At 42.1% G+C, this 22,985-nt stretch overlaps 3 protein-coding genes and 1 long non-coding RNA gene across 10 annotated transcripts; 3 read left to right on the top strand and 1 right to left on the bottom strand.

The window, feature by feature from the left end:
* Nucleotides 1-543: 543 nt before the first annotated feature.
* On the top strand, nt 544-1,459 carry LOC102710868. The gene has a single exon (XM_015836418.2). The coding sequence runs from the start codon at nt 701-703 to the stop codon at nt 1,037-1,039; it is 339 nt and encodes a 112-aa protein (XP_015691904.2). The 5' UTR covers nt 544-700; the 3' UTR covers nt 1,040-1,459.
* Nucleotides 1,460-5,788: 4,329 nt separating this feature from the next.
* Nucleotides 5,789-6,810, top strand: LOC102710583 (WUSCHEL-related homeobox 4-like). Its single transcript, XM_006652857.1, has 3 exons — nt 5,789-6,108; nt 6,258-6,533; nt 6,634-6,810. The coding sequence occupies exons 1-3, from the start codon at nt 5,878-5,880 to the stop codon at nt 6,808-6,810; spliced, it is 684 nt and encodes a 227-aa protein (XP_006652920.1). The 5' UTR covers nt 5,789-5,877.
* A 5,555-nt stretch (nt 6,811-12,365) lies between these two features.
* On the top strand, nt 12,366-19,004 carry LOC102710116. 5 transcript variants are annotated; one of them, XR_423453.3, is made up of 5 exons: nt 12,366-12,580; nt 16,604-16,679; nt 17,235-17,323; nt 17,457-17,515; nt 17,601-19,004. It is a non-coding gene; the product is annotated as an uncharacterized LOC102710116 (long non-coding RNA). The 5 variants fall into 5 exon arrangements; XR_005811613.1 differs by having other exon boundaries at nt 17,187-17,323; XR_001550128.2 differs by having other exon boundaries at nt 16,604-17,323; nt 17,917-19,004.
* Nucleotides 12,753-18,440, bottom strand: LOC102710297 (filament-like plant protein 7). 3 transcript variants are annotated; one of them, XM_006652856.3, is made up of 6 exons: nt 18,366-18,440; nt 16,684-16,814; nt 16,465-16,597; nt 14,356-16,300; nt 14,227-14,287; nt 12,753-13,493 (listed from the first exon to the last, which is right to left on the bottom strand). In XM_006652856.3, the coding sequence occupies exons 2-6, from the start codon at nt 16,774-16,776 to the stop codon at nt 13,008-13,010; spliced, it is 2,718 nt and encodes a 905-aa protein (XP_006652919.1). In that variant the 5' UTR covers nt 16,777-16,814; nt 18,366-18,440; the 3' UTR covers nt 12,753-13,007. The 3 variants fall into 3 exon arrangements, with proteins under 3 accessions (XP_006652919.1, XP_015692036.1, XP_015692037.1); XM_015836550.2 differs by lacking the exon at nt 18,366-18,440 and having other exon boundaries at nt 12,753-13,490; nt 16,684-16,789; XM_015836551.2 differs by lacking the exon at nt 18,366-18,440 and having other exon boundaries at nt 14,227-14,251; nt 16,684-16,789.
* Nucleotides 19,005-22,985: the final 3,981 nt, after the last annotated feature.

Raw genomic sequence — 22,985 nt, 5'->3', positions numbered from 1 at the left:
GACTAGAACAAAGGCAAGCAATCAGGCAGTGTCTTTACTCTCTTTCAGAAAGGTGAATTCCAGATCGACCCCATTGGCTCATTGCCTCGTTGGACCATCACAAGGACCTCCTATCTCCCGGCACAGTGTCTCCCACTAATTCCATTACGCGGATACGCCAAACTTGGGACAAATGCAAGCAACAACGAGAGGTCTCCTGCCGGCCGGCTGTCCAAAATTTGCGTAGAGGGTCGGGTTAAGGGTTTACTATTTAGGTAACAATTTCGAAATGTTTCGATTAAAAATAAATAAATTTCGGACATATTTTAACTGAACTTGAATTATCCTTTTGCTAAATTCACAAAAAAACTAAAACTTCAGGCGAAATAGTTTTGTGCCGGGGGGAGGGGCACCGAAAATTAAGAAAATCTGAACTAAAATTGCAAAAACCTTTGCCGGGTTAACAGTTACCAAACCTGTCAAGGTATCGACCCGATCCGTTGTCCGATCGGATCCGATTATAAAAGCATCTCTGCATCAGCAAGCAAGGTATCCATCCACAGATCCACTCCAAGCCATGGCCCTTTCTGTAGCAAGCACCAGCACGCCGACCACGGTGATCAGCATCATCATGGCGGAGGCAGCCGGCCGGTAGGCCACGCCGCGGCTGGCACATGTAACGGCGGGGGGCGGCCGGTGGAAAGGTTGGGGCTTCGGAGAGATGGCGGTACACATGCTGCTTCTTGCCGGGGTACCGGCGGCGGCCACCGCGGCGGGCGGCGGGTTCGTGCAGGTGTTCTTCCAGTACTCGTTCCTCGTGTGGCCGTTCAACCTCGTGCTGCCGCTGGCGCGCCACCTGCCGCGCGTCTGCGTCGCGCTCCGGGACGCGGCGGCGTTCTTGGCCGGCGAGCTGCCGATGTTCCTCAGCGGGCGGCGCGGGGTGCAGCTGGCGGCGCCGATGCTCGGCTACGGGCGGTCGTCGTCCTCGCCCGCCGCGCGGAGATCGCGGGAGGAGCTCGTCGCCCACACCATGGTTGCCCTCGTCGGCATCTCCTACTGATCATGGCTCTCTGCATTGTCAAGTGATCGAATGCGTCCTCGGAATAATTGTCAGTGAGTCAGTGCCACTCAGTGGTCATCATAGATTCATAGGTTGGTTAGCTTGATGTTTTCTTTTGATTTTGCACATATGAAAACCTTTTGAAGTTTTGTTTTGTTCCCGCTGCATTTGTGATTTGTCAGCTGCGGCTCTTAGCTATACCCTCCTGAATGTGGATTTTGAAGAAGCTAGCTTGAGAAACTGAAATCGGCGTATATATTTCGATTGAGTTTGGCATTTTGGACGCATCTCTACTGACATCGAATGCTTTAACTGTACATATATATCTCGATTCTCGAAATTTCAAAATCCGTGGATTCATGAGGCGTTGAATTAAAGTCGTGTTATCCGGTTCTATATATGTACGAAGTACTAAGTAAGTTGATGGTCGTGATCATGTTGCCCTAATTTTGCCATTTAAACCATGAGCTAGGTAGTTGATGCATCCACTCTATTGAGGATACATAAATTTGACTGAAATAACTCCTAATAAATTTGGTGTCGATGTACGAAATTTAATCCGTATTGGGTTTCTTTCACTCCTATATTAATAATGTCCTTACGTTTTGTCGTGGCTACGCACTAACATACATCATCAGTGAGAGCGAAAGGACAAACGTTCAATCTCTCCTTTGTGGGCCTAAATTCAAAACCCGAACGCGATAGGTAGAGGCCCAACTTGTCCCCTGAAAGCTACCGAACTGGCCCATCCAATTTAGAGGCAAGCTGGTATAGCTCGGCCCGGACTACATTGGTATTCGAAGAAAGGCAAGGCCCAACCGAAGGGCAGATTATCACGCAGGCCGGCCCAGCAGATTAGATGGCATGAACAAATATCAACGCCACCCGTTAGGTCTAAAATGAACGGCGCAGAATGACCCAAGAAATAACCAGCAAAGCTTGTTCACATGGTAAAACTGCGGTGTGCCTGCATGCGAGACATGGCATGGGGCCCGGGCCCGGGCCCGAGCCCAGAGTGGATTTGACGAACGATCACTCCTTGATTACTGGTCCTTCGTGACTAAGCGTTTTTGATGTTATTAATTTTTTATACACATTTGATTATTTATTTTTTAAATATATATATATATATGCATAAAAATATATTTAATGATAAACAAAATAATATAAAAAATAATTAATAATTATATAAATTTTCTAAATAAGTCGAATAGTCAAACATATATAAAAAAATAACAGCGTGAAATATTTAGGATTTGTCGATCGACCTCGATGGAACCTGTCGATCCATGCATGGTCGTCGGCTCGGCTGATCGACCGATCGATCGACCCCAACAATTAACCGATCCTCAGTAGATCGATCAGCGCGCGTGGATTAAGTTATTGGGAGCGAGTTGACAGCGCGCGGCAGTACTACTCAGGCGCGCAGGCATGGTGAATCGGTGATGATTACCGCGAGAGGGAGAGAGAGCGGGCAAACACGCATTCACACCGCGTGAGGGATGCCCCGATTTCACAGCATCGCGTGGCGTGATCTACTCCATCAAGCCCCCTATAAAAGCAAGTCCCGACGGCGGTGTAGATCGACCGAAACCACCGTAAGAGCAAGTTCAATAGCATAGCTGACCGTTGGCTCTAGTTCATCTATAATTTAATAAGTAGTTTATATAATAGTTATCTATAAATATATACTACATAATTTATATCTGGTCTCATATATTATACACACATGTGTCTTGGAGTCTGTTTTGCAGCTGACTGTAAATCTATATCTAGTTGCTCTTCTCTTTCCTCTTTTTATTTTCTTAAAATATATTTATAGTTGGCTTGTAAATCTATAACTCGTTGCTCTTCTCTTTCCTCCTTTTTATTTTCTTAAAATATATTTATAGTTGGCTTATAGTTATGCATGCTCCGAGATGAGATGGCCCTGCATCAATGATGCGGGTAGGGAGCTAGCTAGGCCGCTAGTAGTTATGTATACTTCCACCTATTTTTTTATAAAAAAAATATCGGTGTTGTCATTTGAATTTATATTTACTATTTCATTTTATTTATAAATTTTATATAAATACGTGAAATTATAAGTCAGCTTACATGTTTTTTAAAATAAAACCAAATTATAATAAAGTAATTAATAACTATGTTAAAGGAGAAATGATCGATTTAAAAGTTAACAGCGTTAGTTAAGTTAAATAAAAAAAATTAAGTACGTTGCGAGGAATATTCAGACAAGAGGCCTGCGGGTGTGTGCAGAGTTGTACTGGGCTCTGACCCTCGTCAAGCGGCGGCAGCCATGGCAGCGACAGCGAGCTGCTGTGTGCGCAGCTAGCTTTCCGCCTACCGTTCGTCGCCGCTGGCGTGTACTAGGTCTCCCCCACCGCCATCGCCGGCCGGCAACCATGTACAGCGCGCGGCTATCTATCCCCACCTTTTGATCCCTCTCTTTTCCGGGCTTTTGGCCTCTCACGCTGCCTTTACTGGGATTGCCGAAACTTTTTCACTAATCACGGCTACAAATTAAACGTACGTACGTACGATCGATCGACTACGTATAGATTGCATGCGTCCCGTACGTACATGCGACTGCGAGAGGTGGTCTGGCTAGATCAGCTCATTCCCTTCACTGGCCACTGAAATTCCACCGAAAAGTAGTAGCTCATTTCTTTCCTGGCTGGCCTGATGGGCCTCTAACTCCGCAGCCTTGTTGTATCATTACTGCTGAGGAGCAAAAGACCGACCGATTTGACGGCCCCCGACATTGCATGGTGTGTCACTTAGCTTGCACCATGGCGTGTGGACACTCCCTGCAGGTAACATGCATATGGCATGGCATGGGAGAGCTCTAGCTGAGTGATGCTATACAAATTAAAGCTACCTAAGTCTGACTACTGATCGATGACCAGTGACCAAGGACAGGACCAGTAGTCGTCCATGCCACACAAGCTAACAGCTATAGCTAAATAATTAAGCTGAGATCGATCGATGCATGGATGATACAGTGCATTTTGCTGAAGAGCAATCAACTCGTAAAATATGTTATTTTGCAAGGAAGCATGCACCTCGTTTTCCTGACTGTACCCAGCAAACTTTTGCACGGGAATGATGTGTGTCACTCTCTGTATCATTAGCTGGGATGGGGCTTTACTTACCTGCAGGTACTACTGCTGCTTTTGCTAGCTGATGGCCGGGGGGACTCTTTTATCAGGGGTTCAGGAAAGCGATGTGTACATGTAATATGTTCAGTACAGCTAGCACTGCACTGCTGCTATCTAGGAGGAATATTTTTTCAGTGCGTACGTACTGGAGGTCTGGATCGAGCGATAGCTGTGTGCCTGCAGTGTGGCTTCAGTTCTGTTGATGTGCAGTATCCTGTTGCGAGTTCAACGATGGAATGCAGGCGCTAACTCCGAGGTCAACCTCAGCATCCATCATTCTGGGTTCTCGCTTTCGTTTGCATGCTTTGCCAATCATATATAGCATGTTGCAGCTTCACTGATGGCAGATATGGAGGTTTTTGATGGTCTCCTCAATAGGCCTTCTAGCGGCTAAGCTAGGTTTATAGAGAGAGCAGATATAGCAAACCAATCTTTGAGATTGTGGACAGGAATATACTGTTCCGTGTGTTCGCTTTGCTTTGCTTCTAGCTAGGTCTATATGATCATGCGCAATCATATATGCAGGTGTAGATGGAGTAGTTACTAGTTAGCGAGAAGAGAACACAATGGCAAATGCATTCAGGGCTAAGCAACAGTATATAAGCTGGGGTAATTAGTTGTCAGACGAAGACTAAAATTTAACACACTATTTACAGAGTTCATATATATTTCAGTTGATATGAGCCGATCGATCAGATTGAGCTACTAGGACCGCATTTGTTTGCTCCCCCTTAGTTAACTTACCACCTTGTTTTTCATGCGCTTTTTCGCGGGTACGTTTCCCAAACTGCTAAACGGTGTATTTTTTGCAAAGATTTTCTATAGAAAAAATTGTTCCAAAAAATTATATTAATCTATTTCATATTTTTTTCAATAATTAATAATTAATTAATTATGTACTAATCTATTACTCCGTTTTTCGCGCTGGGCTAAGTTAACTTACCTCCTCCACAACCGAACGTGGCCTAGCTCATATTACAAATTCTGGAGCAAATTTAACTACATTCATGTTGGCATAATACCAGGGAGAATATCGAGCTAGCTAGCTTGATCCAGGCCAAGTTCGTATTTTGCTAGAAAACATGCATATGGTTGTTTGATTTCAGAACACAAAACACAGAACTGTGGGAACAAATTAAACTCATAGCAAGATCACATCTTCTATAGGAGAAACTGGGTTAAGACAGCATTTCTAATTACATCCATGCATAAGTGGAATTTGATTGGTGTTCACGAATCACGCTTGCTTTTAAAGGCATTGTAAAGGAAGATTAGTTTTCCCATATATTTCTTGTCAGTCGTCATGAATTTCGACAGGGAAAGGTGAAATAGGAGAGCTTTAGCTCCATGCGAGAATTTTTACCTTTATTACAGCGCCTGCTTTTCGTGAATTTGATGATTACGATTTTACGAATGCTGACGCCTTTCATCACCAATCTACACATTCCCTGTCGCCCCATGAAAGGGCACGCCTTTAATTTTCGACTGTTACCTCGATATCTCACACAAACACACTCAAACCCTCGCTGCCTAGCTTTATTTTCTCCGGCTTCTCCCGGTATAAAAACACTCCAGGATGTTCTCCTCTCTCAGCCCTAGCTTGAACAATCTAATCTGCTTCCAATTCCCACGCAAAGCTTGAGCTAACTTTGAGTTAAACTTACTGCAACGTACGTAACAATGAGGCTTCACCATCTCCATGTGGCCTACCAGCTGGACAAAGCATCATCGTCTTCGTGTCCGGCGCCATCCATCTCGCCGTCGATCCCCGGCTCGGCCTTCCCTGCCTTCGCATTAAAATGCCTCCGCCCGCTAGCGCCGAAGATCTCGTTGCCGGAGCCGAGGAAGACGATCGCCCCGCCTGACTTCGTCCCCCGCGCCAGAAATGTTTCCAAGCTGCTGAACTACGCTGTACGTTAGACATCAAACCCTACTAATTTCCTTTTTCATCTCAACTATATAAAGATCATCAGGTATTCAGGTGCATGGCTGCATGCAATACATGCTGATTAATTATATTGTTCGTTAATTAATTGCGCAGCATGCATGTATATACGCAGGTGCAGGTGCCGACGGCGGGGACGACGAGGTGGAACCCGTCGCCGGAGCAGATAAAGGTGCTGGAGATGCTGTACCGCGGCGGGATGCGGACGCCGAACTCCGTCCAGATCGAGAGGATCACGGAGGAGCTCGGCAAGTACGGTCGGATCGAGGGCAAGAACGTGTTCTACTGGTTCCAGAACCACAAGGCCCGCGAGCGCCAGAAGCAGAAGCGTGCCGCCCTCCTCACCCTCAGCACGCTCGACTCTTCCTCGTTGCCCTCGAACCAAACCAAGGTGGTAGCAATTAACTAATTAACCAAGAATTAATCCATGAATCTGCGGCCACCTTTTTCACGTAAGTAATACATGATCTCGCCGGTTAATATCTACGCAGGACATGCCGGATGAGAAGAAGAAGAAGGAATTGCACGACGACGGTTTGACGAGCTGCAAGCGGCGGTGCAAGGCTTGGGGTGACGGCGCCGGCGATGGAGACGCCGCAACGGAGGATGCGACCGACGACGATGTGACCCTGGAGCTCTTCCCGTTGCGTCCCCTGGGAAAAGCTTAGTTGTGCATATATGTATACTCCGTATTCTTCATGCAGGGTGTCATGCATGCATGCATGCATGGGTTGCAGCTTTCTTTTTTTCTCATTGGGTGTGCATTGTATTGTTGATCATGTTTGGATTGCTTTGAACATATATGCATTGTTGTGGTTTGTGGGTGCTCATGAATTCCAACCGGAAGTAGCATTTGCTCCTACATGCACGCATGCATGTGCAGAGATAACGAATGTGGCCAGAGCACGCAATGTTTGGGACCTTTGGGTTATGCTTAGACACGCGCGTCTATTTCACCAGTTATTTATGTGCGTGCGTGCTTAATTAATATAACGTATGGCACCTTCCACACGTAAGTTTATTTGCTATACTTTTCGAGGTCAAAACCTCAAAAAAGCTCATATATATTAACAAGTCATAACATGTCAATTCCCTGTAATATTTATATTTTCATACCTACTAGCTAGTGTACTTTGAGATATTACTGACTGTCCGATCCATTGTTGTACTAATTCATGAGAAATAAAAGGTGCTTAAACTTACCATTAAGGATCACAATATATATCTTTGTTAAATTATGCCGTGATGGAGGTAGGTAATTAATATTTGTGTGAGAACTATAGGTAGGTAATACTCAAGCATAATATTTCTTACCTAGAGCAATCTATCTATCTATGTATTTATAGCCATACTAATTAGACATTGGAGCTCCCATATTAATAAAAATGATTTAGCTATATATAGTTAGATGGATTGTATTATCATAAGAATAGATCTGCATTTAGTATCGCGAGCCATGTTACAAAACCCATCTATTCTAAGCGTGACGGGGATCGAGACTCTAAACTGAATGCAAAACTTAAGTTTTTATCGATTAAAAATTTCATACTTAACAAATTAAATATGGAAAAGCTACAACTTAGGCTTTAAGCTGAGTATAACTCGATATCTATTAATTATGAAATTCAGAATTATTAAACCAACAAAAATATATTTTAATATTTTTACGTGTTTACAACAATACCCGTGCAACGCATGATATATTAATGGCTAGAAGCTAAATATTAATACATTATAGTAGCAAGTAGGACCACTATTAAAAACTAGTATTTTTCCCATGGGTTACTCCCAATAAAAAAAATCATCTTATTTGGGGCATATGTTCACTTTCATTTTTAAATTTGAATACTGGCATTTTTCAGATAATTTCTACTGGATACATGAAAAATCATTGATCATGCGGATTTATTTATAAAAATTTTACATATATAATATTGTTGTTGTTGAGTTTTATCTTTTATGGATGTATTTTGATAGCAACTAACAGTTAAATTAATTCTATGGAGATTGTGTCAATCGCCGAAATGACACAATATTTGTGACCATTCTCAAATTTACATATACAGTTTGAAATGTGCAAACAAACTTTCTGGAAAATTATCACTCGCATAGATAGGATATTAAGATTTTGAGCAATTTTACTGTACTTGAGTAGTAGGTACTGAAAACTACCAAAATTTTAATGTAAATTTTGGTATCTCATGGTACGTACCTTCTGTAAAATTGCTCTAAGATTTTTCAAGAGAATTAAATTATTATCTTATACTACTTTGTATGAATATATACAAATGTAATGGTAAAAATATATAAATATAGTTTGCATTTTTACATGTAATGATCTCCTGAATAACAAGTAAAAAAAGGACTATGTATTACACCAAACTTTATAAAAGTGGTAGTTCCCGCCTCTAATTATGTTCATGTAAATTATTTATCATGTAAGAGGTAGTATGTAAAATATGCGAAAAAATTGAAGATATATTTTTTCTCATTTTATATGTATATATGTGTGACCCTAAATTGCAAAAATTATATATGTGCAATACATCATTACAGGTGCTGTGTCCTCAACACGCGGCACAACACAATACCACTTTCCTACCGTGTGGTAGCGTATTCCAACTGTGTGGCACTGTGCCACCGATACTGCATCATGTATATTCTACTCCCTCCATTTTAAGATGTCAGTCTAGATTCATATGTAATAAATTTAAACACATATATATTATATACTTATTAAATAATAATTAAAAAAAGATAAAATGTCTTACGATACTAATTACGATATGAGAGGCCCAGGCCAATGCCACGGGATAGTTGCGTGACATCGGCCAACGGCAGTGGCAGGTGCATGGGTGCTGGTGGTACGTCTCTGCGGCACAGTAGATGCATATTGTTACTTTTTTTTTCTCGAGTGTGTATATACTCCTAAAACCAATAAATATATATATTTTTTTAGAAAAATCCATAATGTGCTACATATGCAATAACTCTGGTATGCTAACCCTAAAATTTTTATTTTATCTGTTTGCACTATCCAACCTTCAATTTTTCTCTCCCTTCTTTTAAGGTTTGTGTGGAGATGGCTCCTTCTTGAGGTATAACTCCTCTTCTCTCTTTTCGACTTCACCTTATCATACTTATGTGGTATTTTAAAACAAGTGTTTAGGGTTTTTATTACTACTATTTACTCTTACAAACTAATAAAGCTAAGTGAACGAAAACTCAATGAAGTTTCATTCCTATTAAATATTAAATATAGTGTCACGCCATTGCTTTTGATGAGGTGACAAAGTATTTAATGAAGAGAGATAAAATGAGTTTTATCTAGATAAAACTATGTTTAAACTGTTTCCAATGCAACTTGTTTCTCGCATGTATTACTTATGAAACACCAAAATAAAATGATGTATTGTACAAACTATTTTAATTATCAATTAAATGTTTTGTTGCTTACGTGGCACCGTTGAAAAAAATATAGTAAAACCTTATACTAGGAATGTCATATTATGGCGGACTTATGCTGAGATAATGGCATCCGAAACTTTGGAGGGGACCAGAGAATCTGTAAACTTCGGTCCATTAGATTTTCATTATGATCCTTAATTAAGCTTTGTTAACACGTGGAAGAAAGTGCATGTAATCCGGTCACATTTTTTAACATTGAAATATTCATACTCAATTAGCAGTTTGGGCCACTTGTTTGGTTTTACATAAGTATGTCGGCTTAGGTTGGAGTCCGTCGAAGATCAGAATCATGCATAGCTAGCGAGTATAATATGGATGTCCTGCAGATACGTCGATCATCTTTAAGATCCGAATCGTATATATTCTCTACGTAAGTGAAGTAGCAGTACGTAATACGTACATAGTACTACTCATGTATCCTAAAGTGAAGTTCAGGGCCTGACATTTTTGCACACTGCAAATTAATCATGTCTATGCTTGTAGCCTACGCATGTTCAGGCTTTATGAGCCAATTATACCATGGCCTGAGCAACCCTTCTCTGCTCCAGCTTTATACGCTCCTCGTCCCCCTCCTTTAAACATCTAGAGTGACATCATACTCATAATGGCATCAAACGTGCATGCTTCGTATGACAATAATTTTGAGCTTCAGAGTTTGTATGGTACTGTTACTACGTACTGTATCAATAAAGAGATAGGAGTACTACTATACAGACTGTGGTTCTGTAGATCACTAGCTAACCCTTATGTACAGATAATGAGGTTTAAACAGTAAGGCAGCAGGCGATTGTTCCATTGATTCGACACATTGACCAACCTAAGTTTCTGTGTAGATCACTAGTCCTAAAATTATCTACTGCAAGGTACAGTTGCAACATTGGTCCGGCTGGTCAAAGGTGAAGCAGACTGCAGACAGAAGCACATTTACCCTGTTTAGTGATTGTACCCTCGAGATTGAGCGCTGCAAAAACCCAGCAACTCGCAAGTTGTTGTACTTGCCACATGCACGTACGGCGATCGAGCTAGTAGTAGCTAAGTATATTCCACACACACACAACGTGTTGCTTGGATGGATCAGCAACAGTTTTCCACTGCTCTCGTGTTGTCTGGTTGAACAACAAGAACCCCGGAAAAGATGGGCGGAAAGAGAGAGAGGTCAGGGCCCGGGCAGCCGGCGCCGGTGTGGATCGTCACGCGCGCTCGCCGCTCGTGGGAAGAAGAATTTCTCTCAACCAACCAACCAACCAACCGACCAACCGAGGTGTAGGCGTAGCTGGGATTAGTGCGGAACCGTTAAAAGAGACACGCGCGTGAGGCCAAGGCGTTGCGCGCTTCCCGTCGATCGATCGGAGCAGGGGAGGCAACGCCGCAGCGAGTCGCAGCGTTGCACTGCGCCGGATGGCACTGGCCCCGCCGCCGCGGGCATCAGTCACCGGAGGGGGCCGCGCGCGCGCGCCGTGGAATGAATGCGTGATGCGTGCGAATGCGGTGCGCGCTTTTGTCGCTCTTTTCCGAGACTCGCACAGGCCGCGGGGGTAGCTTTTCCGGTTCAAAGAAGAGCAGGCTCGGGGCGCATGGGCGTGCGCTTGGAAAACGACGACGGCCGGCGGCGACGACGACGATGCAGGTGGTGGGCGCCCATGCGTATGCATGGCTGGCTGTGGCTGCTGCTTGGGTTGGGCCGTGTCGCACAGGCGGCAGGTCCCGTCCTGTCGTGTACCGCCCGCTCAGGCTCTCTCCCTTGCGCAGAGGCCCCCAGCTGATGCCTTTTTACTGCAGAGAATGTAGCTAGGTCGGCTCCTTCACTCATCTCGTACTTAACTTTTGTATTTGATGGAATGGGGTTCGTCCATGCTTGTGTAGTTGTGTACGGGATCCTTCTTGTACGTGAGAAACTTCGTTATACTCAATGTTGCAGAATGGCTGCGTTGACGAATCGCTCAAATATGCTCTCTCTTTCCTCCCACAAATTAATAGGCATAAGATGTAATGGCCCGTTTTTCGTCTTTGCTGTTTATTAGCGAAAATTTAAATTTTGAATCTTACATTTATAGTAGATTTTGGGTTGTTGAGGGTTTTTTATTGTAGTTTATTCATCAGACTTGCTTTTAGATTGCTTAAAATACGTATATAAAAATTTTATTCATATTTTTTTCATTTGCAATCACATGTATAAGAAGATATAACGGTCCATCTTTTCACTCGTGTTTAAGTTTAGAAGCCAAAATTTAAATTTTGAGCTTTAAATTTAGAGTAGATTTAGAGTTTTTTATCATAATTTATTTTTTAGCTTAACTTTTAGACTGTTAAAAACACGTATATAAAAGTTTTATTTCTAAATTATTTTTTATTTGAAAATATGTTATTTGGTTTTTTTCGACCATCCCTAGATGTCCGAATAGGTGAAAAAGTAGAGTTTCCTCTTTATTATCAATATTATGTATAATAATTGCAACCTACTCCTCTATTTACAGTAGAGAAACTAAAGATAAGACCAAATTTATCGCTAAAACTGATTCAAGTTGGTCTACCAGAAAATAAATTTATCTCTCCAAGAGATAATTATTCCGTAACACACACGATCTCAATGTTTCAGCTTTCTCCTCGCATTCTAAAACAATAATCTGGCCCAGTTAAACTTTGAACAGTAGTAGGCCTTCGATTAATGGAGGCCCAGTATCAATGTGTTGGCCCAGAAAATCGTGGGAAAAACCGGGCCAACCACGCGTAGGCGATGCGTCCACCGCAACAGATTTCATCGCGCACCCCGCCGGCTACCGCCGTCCGCCGGATCCTTCCTCCGAAACCGATCCCCTCCGCGCTTGCGCAACCCTTCGGCGGCGCACGCTTGGCCTCGCGGAAGCCGGCGCCGCGCGACCGCGGCGGTGCGGGATCGCTCGCGCCGACGAACCGGGAGTCCGGGACTCCGGGACGCTACGCTTACGCGACTCCGAGCACGATCGAGATGAGGTCAGTGGTGAAACTCTAAAATTTGTCTTCCGCTTTAACGCAAAAACCTCAACCTGTTCCACATCTGGCCGCTGCTCCTCCTCTGGGTGGACTCCCGCTGCAGAAATGCTAGGATAGCATAGACACGCATGCGGAGATCACATGGCCTCCGCACGTTTGAAACGGTAGGATTTGTTGTTTCTCTTGCACGGGAAATCAAAGCGGATGTAGATCCATGGCCTCCAGCAACAGCACAATTTTGCCGGAAACGTCGCAGAGCACACTAATACATACGGCTTATTACATATAAACTTCAATTGTTCTTACTAAAATTGATCAAAAGGACAGAGCTCAACGACCAATCAAATCGGTCACGCTTAATTAGTTAATTTACAGCGGAAAGGGAAGTATACAAATGCATGTGTAGAGTTGACGTCGCTTCTGTCAGCTAAGCACCCACGGCAACATTTGGCTTGGCCATGGCCTCCTTTCTCCTTCCCGTCAGAATCCTCTTCAGCAAGTTGGTGTTCCCCTTCTGCTTGCTCGGCACAAGTGCTACAGCCTTGCAAGCTCCATCCACGCGGCAAGGTTTCGCTAGTGGCACCACCGGCATTGGGTGGGAACTGCATGTTACTGAATCATCACCTCCGTTGTCGACAGAACAGCTTCTTTCATGCCGTGACCTTAGCTCTGCACATATGATCTCTTTGGTTTTGGGGGAGCTGAGGCAGTCGAATCCTCCATCGTCCATGGCTAGCATATCATTTAGTGACTGAGACCGGGGCTTTCGCTCGGACTGAACTGAAGTATGAACCACTTTGTCAAAAAGGATTGCATCCTTTGGAGATGCAAGTGCTTTCAGTTGCTTTCCCAGGTTTAGGATTGTCTCCTGACACTCGATAAGCTTGTCTGACGCTGTTGAGATCTCCAGCTGCTATAGACACAAAGGGGAAAGTTAAACTTCAAAACGGATTGAATGGTAAACATGTAATGAAGGTAATTACTTGTAAAGAAAAGATCCTTCAAAACATTCATGCTACCCCCCACAAAATCCAGATAAAATTAAAAAAGGGCAAGACCATGCAGAGTGAATGGGTAAAATCAAGAAACAATTCACTGGAACCCACATACTGTATATGCTGTAATCTTCTTGGCATCTCAGTTACAACTATCAGTTTTATGGATCACAGGTTCATAGCACAAGGTGGTTGGTGGATCCTATCACATGATATTGATGATCTCAAATGTGAAACATACTGTCTTCAGGAAAAAAAAAGTGTAGCAATACTAGATGGGAATTAAATTATTGCACGCCCTAATGCACAAATATGTGGCACGGTCTTCAAATGAAATAACAACTACTCCCTTTGTTTTTTTATTTGACACCGTTGACTTTTAGGTTTATGTTGATGATTTGTCTTATTTAAAAATTATATAATTATTAATTGTTTTGTTATGATTTGATTTATTATTATAGAAACTTTAAGTATGACTTATACTTTTGCATATTTGGATAAAAAATTTGAATAAGACAAACGGTCAAACTTAGATCCAAAAGTTAATGATGTCAAAAAAAAAAGAGAGTACATTGCAAAGTACAAAGGCAAGTTCCAGAATAACAATCTAACAATGTCAAGACTCAAGAGGTAAAATAACGTAGATCTTACCATCTGTACATGCTGCTCTTCATTCCTACAAACATATTTTGTACCTTCTTTAGCAGGGCAACTGTTTACAGAGGACTGCATTAGGCATAATACTATGACCGATGGAAAGTATATAGCTGAGAGAATTACCGTTCTAGCTGAAGCTTGGATTCAAGAGAAGACACTCCATGTTGATATCCCTTGTTTATGTCATAGTTGGATGGTTTCCCTAGTTCACTGATTGTCGATTCACCATTGACACCATGTGCCATTATTTTTCCTGTTTCTTTCAATGCATTAAGTTCTGCTCGTAGCGTTGAAGCTTTTCCATCTGATTCCTGACATTTAGAGACTGGTGCTTTATTTGTTAAAGTTCTTGCGTCGTCATCATCTCTACATCCAATATCCATTAAGCTTGATACGGATACTATTGACATCTGCATCTTGTTAGGTGTCCTGGGTTCACACATGCCATCTGTTGTTTGGAATCCTGTATGCTTAATTACTGGAACAACTTCTAGTCCAGAACTGTTATTTAACTCCAAATTATTTATAATAGCCTCCCTCATGTCTGATACATCTTGGAGTGAAAAGCAGTGGCTGATTATCCAGTCTAGTGTGATATTGACTTCAAGCACAAATCTTTCAACATCAGTACCCCCATACAAAAGCTCGTTACACCCAAGAACGAAATTTTGTAGTACAGAAATAAGTTCTGACGTTTTCCACAGGAATGCACGGGCAACATAGTCTGTCAACGTGTTAGAGTGATCGCCCTCACTGCCACCAGGCAGCACAACAGCGCTACTATAATCTTTTGATGATCTCTGGATAACTCCCTCAATAAGTTCTATCAACTTCAGGACTGCCTTCTCAATCTTGTGCTGATGAAGCTGGTTAGATGTTTCGCTGGGACCATCAACTGTTACCAGCTCTTTCCCTGATAATTCTCTGCTCTCCCTCTTTGAATCATACGATTCTGTAGTTTTTGCATCACATATCAATGCTAACTTTTCTATCTCTTCAAAGTCGTCCATGAAACTCAAGTCTGATACTCCGGTACTCTTACAAGATGGTGTCCTCAGCTTCCCCTTCTTGAAGTGTTCCAGTTCAGAAATCAAGGCAGACGCCCATGAGCTTGAGCAGCTGATATTATCTTCATTGCAACCGTCCTCAGAGATTGATGAAAGAGGGTTCTCAACCACTGTAGGACTGCTTTTTACTAATTCTGTTGCAACCCGACCTCTTGATAACTCCTCAAGCTGGGCTTCAACTTGGGAAAGTTTAGAGGTTGTGCGAGCAAGCATGGTCTGGGAATACTGGAGTTCACCCTCCTTAATAGAAAGAGATTCCTTCATACTCTTATTTTTATCTTCCATTGCATGCAGTCTTGCAAGCAATGAAGAGCTTTCATGTGATGCATGGTAGGAGTTCTGCACCAGATTTGTTGTAGAATTGAACCTTCTCGTCCTAGTTACTACTGAATTGTTACCCACTGTTTCAACTTCACTTCTCATTTTAGCAATGGCAGCAGGGCCTGGTAACCTTTTACGTACCATTGAACGCAATCTCTGGCATTCTGCTTCAAGTTTTGTAATCTTTTTTACGCTCTCAAGATGTTGTTTATGTGCAGCATCAGCAGATTTCAGATTAACTTTCCTTTCCTCACTTCGAATATCAAGTTGCTTCTGCAGCATGCAAACCTCATATCTAAGAGAAGAATTCAATTTGTCTGCTGACTCTAGCTTTCCCGAAAGGATCTTGAAATTTGACTCTATCACTGCCTTTGCTTCAGTTAACTCTGAGATCATTTTCTCTTTCATTGAGAGCATTTCAGAAAGTTGCCTATTATCAGAATCCAAGCTAGCAATTATGTTTATTTTCTCTACTACATCTCCTTCTAGCTTCTCAACTTTAACTTGCTCATGAGAAATCATTTTAGCAGTGTCCTTTATCAATAACTCCCTCTCTACCATTGCAACATTTAGAGCCTCATCAAGATGGCAAATCCTTTGCTCAATTGCAGCTTTCTGGTCTAGAGTATCATCAAGTTGTGTCTTAATAGCTACCGCTTCAGCTTCAGCTTTCTCCCAACCTAAAATAGTTTTAACCAATACGTTAATTGCAGAACTTTCAATTGTCAATGAATGTGCCTACTTGCAGGTGTCCATCTCACTTCTAGGATGGAACAAACATATGCTTAAATAGTTATGAAACATGAACATGTATGGGTTAGAGAAAAGTGAGTAGAGTTTCTACCTAATATTGCTTCTTCAGCCACTTTTGCTTGCTTAGCTAAAATAGCGTCCTTCTCCACGCATTCAGCTTGAGCATATGAAAGCTTTTCATTTAAGCATTGCAAGGATCTCTCTAACCGTGCAATCTTCTCCTTCTGCAGGGAAAGGAAAGTTGAAGATCCAGATAGGAAGATATGATAATTCAGAAGGCTTCTTAATTTTAAAGAGCTAAGTGATGTACCTCCTGTTCCCTCTCAGATATATTGGCTTTGTTCTTCGTTGAAATTGTCCTTTCGGAGGATTTCTTTCTCCAAAGCCATGTTTTATTATCCATCAATGAGATACTAAGTATCTATAAATATTCTAAGCCCCCTAAAAATTAAGCAATGGAAATATTAACAAGATATATTCGCACCAAAATGTGCAAAAGGTGGATACAGATGGAACATTTCCTTGGGTGGTAATGAGGTAATCTATTAAGAAACTAAATATCAGCAGCATGTATGTATCAAATCTTCTATGCAAAACTGTTCCAAGTTACATATCTGATATCAAGTTCTATTTTGGTACACTGGAAGTCTGGAATTTATATAATTGTGTCATACATGTCACTTACTAGCATTAATTTTTTTATACCATGATTGCAAATTCCTGTATTTTGTTAACCAATGAACGTTGGGTAACAATGTATAATCTTAATAGAAATTGGCCAGTATCATTAACTAGTCCATTATGCATGATTAGTCAGCTTCTTCATCGGTGGACCACAATATCCTTTGCCTTTCAATGCAGAAAGCGACGCTCAACTCAAAAAGAAAGTAAAGGATATAGTGAAGCGTATTTTGTTCCATTCTCTTTGCACCCACCACTTACTCCAAAAGGTAAAGTTGTTGGCAAAATACGGCATATAGTTTCTTTAAACAAATTTTAACAGAATTGCCCGTCAACTTTTAGCTTCTCTGTCAGCTCCAATAGTGAAAGTTCATTGACATTGAACCTATCACTTTGATGCAGAAGCGTCATCAACCGATGCAATTAAAACCAGATGGTACAAAGGCATTTATGTGACTCAGGTACGTCCTCTCAGAAGTCAAAAGAACTGAAGTACTTTAAACACCTATAAAATGAAATGCTTCTGCTTTGCCTCGACAATCTTAGGGCCTATTTGGATGGCATTTATGCCACAGGATATCACCTAATGCAAGTACTCTTTTGAACAACTTGAATACAAATCTTAAAACCTCTGAACGAAGTTGTATTGCTAAATGAGAGTGGTGGACCACCCTCACAACATCTATTTAGACTTATTCTGCCAATTCACTACACCTAAATCTAGACAAGAGACAGTTCGCAAAGAGGGAAGAGAAGAAGATTACAGAAAAGATGAAGGCACTGACAAGCAGTCCAAACTCAGAAGTCTAACTCTAAACCCACTGGAAGTATTCAGAATCAATAACTTCCTTCTGTGCAGCAGGAAGTGAAAATGGCACATCAGCTAAAACTGATGGCGAAAACCCAAAAAGGGCTCCAAGGGTGAAACAAGAAGACAGGATTCCTAGGAGCACCAGCAGTTTATTTTTTGCTGGGCCTTTCCCAAGCTGGGTGGCCAAATTTCATTAAGAGGGGTTTAGAATTTACGCACCAGCAGTTTAACAAGAGTGATTTCTGCAATATGCATGCATGTAAGTGCAGATAAGCAACTAAGCCAAAAACATCACCATCTAAGTAGCTCCAAATCCATTAGCCCAAGCTCTAGATTTCCCCATCGTTTTCCCAACCACCAAACGAGAAGAAGATTGAGTGTGCGCACCCCGCACATTGAAAGAGGGCAAGAGTAACATAGAAGAAAGGAAGATTTCCAAGAACACAAGTAAAGGCACTGGTAGCCAGTGAGGTGAGTGAGCTGAACTGAACTGAACTGACCTCCAGTGACAACAGGTAGTGGCTCTGCTGCAGCTCACCAAGAATGAACTGCTGCTGCCTCACTGTGAGCCTGTGACGGCATCCTATGGCTATGGAGGAGGAGGGAAGGAGATGAGGACAAGGACGCAAAGGTGGATGGAAGGGAGAAAAAGGTGACGCGGGTATAAGAACAAAGCGATCGTTCAGCTTTTCCCGTGGGGCTCTCTAGCAACAGATGTAAAGTTTTTCTTACTAGATCCTTGCAATGACGCATGTAGTACAGGATACTGATGCTGCGGATTGGCTCACTGGCCAGTGGACCCGGGGCAAAAATTTAACCTTCACTGAAGATAATCAATCCGTATGTGCGGTGAAGCCTGTGTGGTTATGTACGGCTTACGAGCTGAGCTGTGATGAAAAATCGACCTAACTCGAGGAGTGGTTTGTCCGAGTTTGGGGCTTTTAAGTGTCGGCGGTGCCATTGGACAAGAGAATGGAGTGCGATAGCAGCATTGTACTCTCCATTAAATTACTGCTCTTGCTGTCCCCATAGCTACAGGAGTATCTTGTGATTCCAGCAAGTTATGGCCATAATTACCTGTTTTTGTCCAGGAGAGTTCATTGCCAGCTTGTCGCAGTAGAAAATGATTTTCATCAGCACATTCATCTACAGCATAGAGAATCAAAGAGGTTAATTGTTTGGATTGTTTGGAGAAAAAAATCAAACGACATATTTACAAAGAAAAATTATTATGTGAAAAAATTATATGCATATTCTTAGTGGTCTAAAAGCGAAGACTGAAAAATAAATTATAATGGAAAACATAAAAATTTACTCAAAACTTAAGATTAACAATTTAAATTTTAACTGACAAGTACGCAAAAGAGAAATAACGTGGGCTGAAAATAACTTTGGAGAAGGGATTGGACGATCAGTGATGATAGCTGAAATACTACTTGGCACATATCAATGAAAAAAAAACTCAAGCTTAATAGCTAATAGAGGATATTACAATCGTTTGCTCAGTGATTAATTAGATGGATAATCAATCCGTAATGTGAATATGCGATGGAACATGTATGTAGCGTGGGTATGAACAGAAGCAGTAGGTTTAGGAGATAGTGGCCCACGAAGAGGGCATGAACAGTGACGGATATAGCCAACGAGATTAGAGAGGTCTGAACAAGTTAGATAAAGTTTTAGCCCTTGTTTCTATTAATTCTTGCCATAGAATTTTAGAGAGGTCTTCGTGGGACTCTAAAGGCTTTAACAGGGGTAGCGAGGACTCGAGCCTTGCCGCTCCACGTTAAATCTGCTCCTAGGCATGAATCAACGGTTGGGATCTACATCGACCAATAATAGGGCAAGTGCAGTAAGAAACATTAGCTTACTGTTAGTCGCTGATGTAGGATTTTCTATACAGTTAGAAGAGATATTGCGAGGAGAGAGAAGCACGGGCAACTAATTAGATGACGGCTTGCACGGGCAGCCTGGCTGCATGGTGTGTGTGGCTGAACCTCCATGATTGGCGAATAGATTAGAAGTGATAAATAAAGGTTAGGCCTTACATGAAAATATAATTAATAACTTAACATAAAATAACTTGTATAATATATAGGTAAACATCTAATAACCAATTACTTACTTTGTTATTGACCTGCCCTTAAAATGTTTGTGTTTGTCTAGGGCAGACAAAAACTCATAACTTGTTAGCTTGCTCAACTCGAGAAGTTATGGTTGGCTCGGCTTGTTTAAGTTTTTTTTATCAAGCTGAGATCTGAGTTGATGTTTCCGTTTAAGAGACAATGACTTAACTCCAACGGGCTCGCAAGCCAAATATAATCCAAACTTGCGATTACGATCCTAGCACTTCTTAGGCCAAGTTCGTTATAAAGAGAATAAGATAACTTATTCCGCGCGGAAAATATATTAATAGATTAGTACGTGATTAATTAATTATTAATTATTAAAAATATGAAATAGACTAATATGATTTTTAAAAAAACTTGAAATTTTTTGCAAAAAATACACCGTTTAGCAGTTCGTGAAACGTACGCGTGAAAAAGACAGAAATAAGATGCCTTATCTGGCTGCCGACCGCAGCCTTAGTAGCACAAACAAGTTCTAATCATATCTTCCTTCTCACTACATCACTCTAGTTCCCAAGTTTTAGCTCCTAGCCCTATCACCTAGAATCATCTCACGCTTGTGTTGCCAGCTGTCCAGCCCTAGTATCAAGCATAACCACCTGCGACACTTGACACTATCGACCCATGACGTCCGAGGCTACCTACCTATGCCGCTATCCCTCGACACTTGGTGGCTTGATCTATTTGTGCTCGGTGGTGCCATACACTAGAGCCACTGATCACTAGTGCATTCCCGTGGGGGTGGCGCATCTGCTGGTGAGATAGCCTATTGTGCCTAGGCCTATGCACCGAAGCGAGCTCCTCTCGTATACGGATTTTTTGCCCTTCGGTTTTTAGCAAACTCGAGCCCATGTCCTCCACCTCTCCAATTTCACATCATGGCTCACAAGCTAAACGAGTTATCGCGAGCTGGCAAATAACGTGAGCCAAACTAAGCTTGTCGCTCATATTCTTAACAAGTTAGACCAATTCAAATTAAACAACCTCGGTATCTATCCCTAGTTTTTTGGCCCTAAATGATCGACACTTCTCACATCTTAATTGCAAATGGTCCAATTGAAGAATCAGGATGCAGGGGGTTGAAAGTACGGAGAACTTATTTGTGTGCACCTCAAGCTAGTTTAAGTGGCATCGGTGCATCAATCCATCTGTCGGCCTGTCTCGCGCACCGTCAGGAGGAAAACTTGCCAGCTAAGCTCCTACATCGACACATATTGCTGCATGAAATGAAAAGAAAATTAGTAACGCCAGACCAGTCACTGACGTCAGTCTCCGCACTGTACCTAATTCACAGTCCACAAGCAAACAGATCTGTGAGATGGATTGGTTAGTATCTCAGTAAACTGATAAGTTCGCGTTTTAAACTGTGCTCTCAGTTGCTAATTTGACAGTCAGCTGTAACGAACTTTGGACAGATCACAGACGCGACAAGTGGGGTTCCGTTCAGGCAGCGTAGTGCAGTACCACGGACGTGCATTTTCTCTGAAGCAATGGGAAGTAGTAACTCATCGGCAAGTTACTTCCAGTAAAACCGTAGGTTGAGCTAAACTTTCAGTCCGTGCTGGCCGGCCTGGTGCCGGGAAAAGCTTACTTTTGCACTCAGCTAGTGTTCGATTTTATTTTATCAACCGTAAGATCAGATATAGCCACTGTCAACAATTAAAACTGGCTCGTTTTGACTCGGCCGGTGGTTTTGTCATACGTGGTATTATAATTACAACAAAAATGCTACCTCCGTTTTATAAAACTTTATAGTATTAACTAAATTTATATGGATGCTAATAAATCTAGACGTATATATACGAAAATAAACATAGATGAATCTAGACATAATAAAAAAACCTTACAATATAAAATAGAGGGAGTAATAAACATGGTGGAGCCACACATCATTAAGCACTACGTCATCTTTCATCTCTCTATCTAACCCTCCTCTTTGAGCAGCCCTACGTGGCCATGCTAACTCCCACCACCATCGCAGTGTCGGTCCTTTCCTCTTCCTCTCACCAGTCACCACCCCCTTTCTCTTCTAGGGTGTAACTCCAACTATGCACGTGAGGGTTGTTGTGGAGCTCAAAGGAACTGCTCGTAGTGGAGGGCGAGCATGTGAGGAGGTTAAGGCTGCTATGTGCAATGGCAGTTGTGGTCGTGACCATCATCTTCAGCACGACCACTAAGAGGGATGTAACCAATGTCAGTCTGTACTGTCCTACCAGGTTGCCTTAGGAGTTAGGAGCAAGTGTGGCCATAGGCAGGATCTGTCGCCTCAACTGGTCAATCACCACTATCGCTATCAAATTTGCACTTGATAGGGCCAACAGGATCATGGGTGGATGAGAGGGTGCTATGATCTCTAGATCCAAGAGGCATGCAACATGCTTAGGAGGGCGATGATAGTGACGAGGTGGCGTCAAAGGTATAGGTTGAGAGATTCATAGAAGATGACATCGATGCATGTCCTCATCATCGTCTCACCCACGATTATTTTTGTTGTATGCTTCTTGAGTTCGTTGTAATTGGGATTCCATGGGCCAACCTCTAGCGTTGGCCATCACCGACTACTAACCCCATCAACTCTGCATCCTCGGTTTGTTAACTCTCTTGCAGGTAGTAGTGTTGTAAGTGATAAGTTCCACCTACTGAGACGAGAAATAGAGAGAAGGGAGAATGGAACGATTTGAGTGAAGACAGGTGGATGAAGAAGATAAAATATAGTCACTTACATGTGAATCTCATCAGGTTTTTTTTTGGCTGGTAAAGTTGCTACGTATGTACCACACTAATAAAAACCAAGTCAACATACCACGTATGTTCACATAGGACAAAACGACCCTCCAAAATAATCATGCAGTCAAAACGAGCTAGTTTTAATAGTTGAGGGAGCGTTAGTATCCGATTTACGTTTGAGGGACTAAAATTGAACATGGGCAATAGTTGAGGCAGGAAAAGTACACTTTCTCCTTCTGCTGGCCTACCGGCCCATACAAGGAT

The sequence above is a fragment of the Oryza brachyantha genome, chromosome 4 (assembly GCF_000231095.2).
Source record: "Oryza brachyantha chromosome 4, ObraRS2, whole genome shotgun sequence".
NCBI classification, from domain to species: Eukaryota; Viridiplantae; Streptophyta; class Magnoliopsida; order Poales; family Poaceae; genus Oryza; species Oryza brachyantha.
Note: the sequence above shows the minus strand (reverse complement) of the source record. Positions and strands in the feature narration are given on the sequence as shown.